This window comes from Temnothorax curvispinosus, unplaced genomic scaffold, assembly GCF_003070985.1.
Source record: "Temnothorax curvispinosus isolate PA1 unplaced genomic scaffold, ASM307098v1 QBEX01016011.1, whole genome shotgun sequence".
Lineage (NCBI taxonomy): Eukaryota > Metazoa > Arthropoda > Insecta > Hymenoptera > Formicidae > Temnothorax > Temnothorax curvispinosus.
In genome coordinates, this window is record NW_020225791.1 from 159,598 (window position 1) to 166,018 (window position 6,421).

General features: G+C 34.1%; 1 protein-coding gene across 4 annotated transcripts in view; it reads right to left on the minus strand.

Moving 5' to 3' along the window:
* The window catches only part of LOC112466253 (N-acetylgalactosamine kinase-like), an 8,388-nt gene extending 2,418 nt beyond the window's left edge, over positions 1–5,970 (minus strand). The window contains exons 1-6 of one of the 4 annotated variants that reach the window (XM_025034257.1): positions 5,795–5,970; positions 2,967–3,156; positions 2,557–2,724; positions 1,418–1,625; positions 593–716; positions 191–357 (exon numbers count right to left, since the gene is read on the minus strand). In XM_025034257.1, coding sequence (XP_024890025.1) covers positions 191–357; positions 593–716; positions 1,418–1,625; positions 2,557–2,724; positions 2,967–3,139 — 840 coding nt within the window. In that variant the 5' untranslated portion in view covers positions 3,140–3,156; positions 5,795–5,970. Of the gene's footprint in view, positions 1–190; positions 358–592; positions 717–1,417; positions 1,626–2,556; positions 2,725–2,966; positions 3,157–5,667 lie in introns of all 4 variants that reach the window. The other 3 variants (XM_025034258.1, XM_025034254.1, XM_025034256.1) reach the window with 3 other exon arrangements.
* Between the last annotated feature and the right edge of the window lie 451 nt (positions 5,971–6,421).

Here is a 6,421-nt window from a genome sequence, read left to right on the forward strand (position 1 = left end):
TTTTTTTTATGGATATTTAAAGAACTTCGCGACATTTGAACCGAAAAGGTAAATTATATCGGGTCTTATAATCACGTTAATTATATTCTAAATTGACATTTGGAAATATATAATAATAGTTGCAACGAAAATTCCTTTTCTTGGGGGAGAAATGCGACATTAATATATACATACATAAAAATATAAATACCTGTGCGGCTAATCGACATTCCGCAACTCTGAGATTGTAGTCGGCGGTCGAGGCTTTGTTGTGATACGCTTGACTATGCGCTATTACGAACACAGCGGATTCTGTCAACGTTACGTCAGTTGCGCGTAGGGGTTCATCCGAGGGAAACTCTATCAACTTGGCCTTACCTTTACAAACAGAAAATATCGCGAAAAAATGAGACATTGACAGCTTTTTAACACGATTCTAGAGTCTCGTTTTAAACGCGATCAAACAGTTCTGGCGAATTACTTTAATTAAATAGATTAATTTATGAGATTTTCTTTTTAGATTTAATTTTTAAAAATACGTTTTATAAAATTTTATAACGGGTAATATGTGATTTACAATACGTAATGTACGATCAATAAAAGTCAAGATTACCTGCTTTCGCAAGAAAAGCGATAGCCTGATCCATTCCGCCACCTTGAGTGCCGATGTGTCTCTCTGCTCGAGCACTAAGAGTCGCTAATTCACGCTTTGACAATTGACGCTGCAATACAAAGAACTTGAATAATAATATTTTTTATAGTAACGATTATAATTTATAGTGATAATTTATAAAAAAGATAATAATGCATATTCATGATCTGAATAAAATAACAAAGAGTTTGCGGAGAACAAACTTAAAATGAAAACTGTCGAAATCTGGACATAAGATTTATATAGAAAGCTGAGACGTATATACATAAGGTAATGACGCACGAAGAACAATAAAAAAAATTAAACTATCTCAAAGATTCGCGGTGGCTATGTCGCCTTTAATATCTATTCGAGTAAACACGAAAAACATCGTCATCGTCAAAGGAAATAGGATTTATATCCAAAAGAATGTTATACGAAGCAGTGATTGGTAATTTGATTCACTCGGCTCTCGGCTAAACACAATACCTCTCAACACTTAATACTTGACATCGACAAATACGATATCGTTTTTACGTTTGTAGCAGATCTGCTGGAGGAAAGTTTAATTAGAGAATTTTATATGAAGGAATTGTGTCGGGGTAACTTTGCATCAAAGTGAGAAACATCTCTAGAGCCAATTAATGTGTAAAAAAGTAATTTGCAAACTTTAGTTTTGACATTTACGCGCAGCACTCTGTTAATTATTTTTTTAGATGACACGCTTATGACATTATTTCTGTAATATGGGGCAGAAAGTATAATATTTAACATCTTGCGCATAAGATAAATAATTAAAGCGCTCACCTGACTAGCATGTATGACCGAAAGGAGCGCGGCCGAGACCAGCGCGCTAGAACTGGAAAGGCCAGAATTAGGGGGAATGTTTCCCCATACCGCAGTCAGAATTCCCGTTGGAACAGACGTCGCTGGGATTGCCTCCAGTGCTCCTTTCACACCACATAGAAAATATTTGTACCACGCTGATCCGCTCTCACTATCACTAATACAAGATCTGAAATGCGCGATTATGCTACGTTTATAGAAATTTAACCCTCAGCATCACAAGAAAGATTATTACAGTATTTATTAAATATTTTATTCGGATATTTAGCCTTTTTTCCCTTTTGTCAGGTTATTACGTAATAATTAACGCGTAATATGAAAAACCGGAATATCGATAATGGTCCATTTTTGGACACCAATTTTGTTATATGATGTTATATGTTATATCCGGTGGTTGAGCGAAATTGAATAATGAATGAGATTAAGAAAATTTATATTATCTTCCTCAGTATTATACCGGGAGTAAAAAAAGCGCGGAGGTAATTTAATCCAAACGACAGCCAGGTTATACGAGGACACGATGTCATCTTCTTATCTTATATTACGTAACACGGATCCATTGGTCATTTTTTATATTTTTTTTATCCGGTTTTCACATCGTGAAATAACAATCTTGCTTTTCATTCAAATTAATTTAATCGCGAGATGGAAAGGGATTTTATCTCAACTAATATGAACGCACGTACGCTGTAAAGATAAATTGCACGTAATTCTATAGCTTCAGCGTCATAATCCAAGATAGTCGCGGTAAGAGATCAGCAGACTTAAATTGTTAGGGGGACTATAAGTGCCTATATAAGTGCATAAGACCACAACTGCGAGCACGACAACGCGTTGCGGAGGAAATGTTATATGTCACGTGCGGTATACTGCGTTGTATATTAGACACGTTGTGTATCGCAAGATCTTAGTAATCTCAGGAAAGTTTCTTTAAATGTGTCGCTTAGTTTTTACGAACTATTATAAAGTTATTGGCGGAATAAACAGTTATTTCTTTATTATAAAGTTAATTAACAAGTCTTCAAACTTGTACTATAAACTATTGACTATAATATTGTTCTCTGAATAAACTTGTTAGACTCTTATCAAATTGTACTCACTCCACGTTCTCGAAACTGCATCGGAAATCCTTGTATTTAGGATCTACGTTGGTGAGATGAATCTCATTATCTTTCGATGTCGCAACCGCGATAAGGATATTTTGTTCAATGGCCATTGGAAGGACGGCATACCCGCAGTAATCGATGTGCTCGCCTATCAGATTCACCCTGTAACAAAACAGAAATATTCGTAAATGTATTTATCGTTACTAAAGCAGTTTACAAAATCTTTAGAAGCTAATTATAAAACTTAAATGCTGCCTTTCAAAAATAAAGATATAAATTTAATTGCATGACAATTATAGTATCCGTATTAAATTATACGTAATACATTGTGTAATTAATTTTATATTAAGTATTTGGTAGAGCTTATAAGAAAAGATAATTTATTATCAAAAAGAAACTTATACCTTCCTGGTACTCGAACGAAGAAGGATGGCTCCACGTTGTATTTCGAGGTAAAATGAGCGGCTAAGGTCTTTAATCGCGGTAAAATATCGGCAGAGGGTGCCAAGATGGGCACATAGTCTTTGATGGAATCCCCGATATTCTCTTCTTTATCAACGATAGCAATATGGGACATTTCTAATAGCTATATACCTGCGCAGAGACATAAGAATTAAGACTTCCTAATACTGTGAGATGCTTCGTCCAATTATCCCAAATGGAATAATTCGCATTCGCATTACACCTTTTTGAAAGTTCCGTTATTATTTCCATCGCACAATTAGTTTAACGAAATTACGCCGTTACACGATGCGGTTGCATGATTAAATACCGTGTTTTGGTATTGACGGTAACTTTGTTAGTAATTAGGAATATTAGGATACTGTTTCAAGTTAAGCTACAGGAAATACATTGAGTAGGATATGTTTGCAGCGACATTGCTGGGTAATTTCTATTTAAACCTCTTATTCTCAATATAACTATACGATTATGTAACAAGAAATACCTTCAAAAGGCATTATATATAATTATATAGCAATATAATATTAATTTCTGTCCATATATATCTAATTTAAAATGTGTAACACATAACATGTAATATAGCTGAATATGTAGTAATATATTAAATATATGGAAATTGTGCGGTTGACAATTTTTATTAGAAGGCGAAATGAGAATATTTCCACGAAAATAATTGATAACTGCCCTCGGTCGTATCATACTGCGGTGACCTTTTTATAAGATAAAAACAAACATATATTAATAAACAATAAAGTATATAATAAATTCCTTGCGATTAAATTTCATTACCGTGTGAAGCCTCTAATTCTCGCGGCTCACTGCGGTGCTTTTATTCAAACGTTCATTATTATTGAGATCGCAGAGTACACAAGCTCTGCTTCACATCGTGAAATTATTGACGAGTTAATGCGGCATTATATAAACTGAATAAGATTTATGGAGCCACTATATAATGCATGACGGCAGAATTGCATTTGTGCCGGAAATGGAATGGTCAATGCAGCAACATACTGACCTAACATAACGTTTTACCTTTACGAGTTTCTTTCGTTGAAGATATTTCTTCTTCGTGCTATTTCCTAAGATATTGCAAGCACAATGAAAACTTCCATATAATACATTACAATAAACAGACATTGTTTGCAGTTTGCATATAATCCAGCTTATAAGCTTTAGTATTCGTTTCTTTTATCAAATGATAAGATATACAAATGATAATGTCATCAATATGGTCGAGTGTTACCTGGTACTTCAAAGTATATATCAATCATTATCAAATTGATATTTTAGATTCGGATAATGCACGTTATGCACAAAAAAACTCGACCATCCAGTAATTTATTAATAAGGTAACTCTCTGTCGAGCTCAAATATTGCTCTCTCTCTTTTTCTGATTTAGTATATCAGAGTTTAGTACGATAATTTGAACTGCCGACTGGCTATTCACGGTTTCAATATATGTTTTTAAAGACATGTAAGGAATCGATTTTGCCGTAAATGTTATTAATTCATAATCGATAATTATATAATTACCAATACAGATGGTTAGTGTGATAAATTTCATTAAAATAATCATCTTTACTGGTAATTTTACATAATTGCCAGAAAAACGATTAACTTGCATTTATTACATTTGTCAATTGAATACTGGAGATTATTCATAATTATCAGTAAATATGATAAATTGAATGAAAATATAAATTTACCAAAATGATTGGCAATTATTGTATAATTGCCAAATTAGTTAAATTTATAATAACAGATATATATGATATACATATTGTCTCCGATATTTTCTGTATTTTATCTACGATTCCTTTGTATCTTATCTATGATCTTTTTTGGCTTTTCGTTAATAAAAATACGAAAACATCAACAATTTATTTACAAGTTATAAATAACTAGAAACCAAGTGTTCAAATAATTCAATATGTTGACGAAAAAGAGCACCGCAGCTAGATATGTTTTAGTACACAAGCGTATCAAATATTTTTTTTTAATTTTTAAACATCGATACTAATCAGTGTTATTGTTACCTTGTGACTCTTGTTACGTAATAATACAGATGTTCAACAGAACATCTGCTGCTCATTGCGCAATCGTTTATCTAATTTTTATGCATAAGAGAAAGTTGAGCGATGCGACCGCAGGTATTGTGAAAGACTTCTTCCGGTAAAAATAATCATTTTAAACTTGATATCTCTCTCTCTCTCTCTCTCTTTCTTTCTTTCTGTTTCTCTCTTTCTACTGCTTTGAAAAATCGAAGACACAAATAAAATAGAAATATTTTTTTATTTATTTATGCGGGTAATTAGTTCTAATATTTATTCTTTTAAAATTTCTCGATTAAAAATTCCATAAAAATTTCAGCAGTCTCCGCTCGCTAAGAAATTATGACAACCGAACGTCGCGTCGTTCCGACCATGTTTACAAAAAGTCGGCCGGATATTGTGATCTTTATTTGATACATCGCACACACATTAGGTCGGTTTTTTTAATAGTCAAACTAACGTACACTGTCTTAAAGTAAAATAGATATATTGCTTAAAGCTTGACGCAAGCGAGAAGGAAAGTTCTGCTTAGGTCTGGTGCAGTGATGAAAAGCAAAGCAATTATTTCGCGGTATGTACATGATACACATACTTTGTAATAGCGCCGTGATACGGGCGACGCAAGCGCACGAGCACACAGTTGTTTACGGGCGACTATAGCGGCGCCGGCTGTGCTGTTGTCAGCCGTTCGCTAAAGCACGCAGAGAAGAAGGAACAACCTTACTACGTGGCGGCGGATTTTAATAAAGCATCTCGGGATCCGGTAAACTTTGACAGAGCCGACGTACCTCGTTCTGCGGGAGCTCGCGACGGTCTACTGAATAACGCGATGCCTTATCGCCGTTGATTAACCTTATCAACACGTGATGCGTTTTTCCGGCGTACTCCGACTCGTGGACCGTGACGGGTTTCTTATCGATCTGTCGTTTTACGAGGTACAAAACACCGTCGAATGAGTCGCTATTGCCGGGTGTACGGCTCGCCATACTGCCTACGATAGCATGTGGCGGGTTATTCGAACACGTTCCCTTTGAACACAGCTAGCGTCAAAAATTTCTTAAAATTTGAACGGTTTTATTACTTCTGAGCTCATCTGCACAGGTTTTAAACACTCAGGAACTTACTTTACTTGCAATTGTGGATTTGAAATAATATCAAACCAACAGGATAATACCTCTTTTTAAATTACAACACATTAAAATATACAACGATAAATATTATATACACGATAATACACATTTTTAATTTTATCCAAAACTTCTTCCTTTTTTCTACCATGAAATATTTTGATGTTCTTAATGTTTGTAATATTTGGAAGATCTAAAGTATGTCCTTTTTTTTTTAAC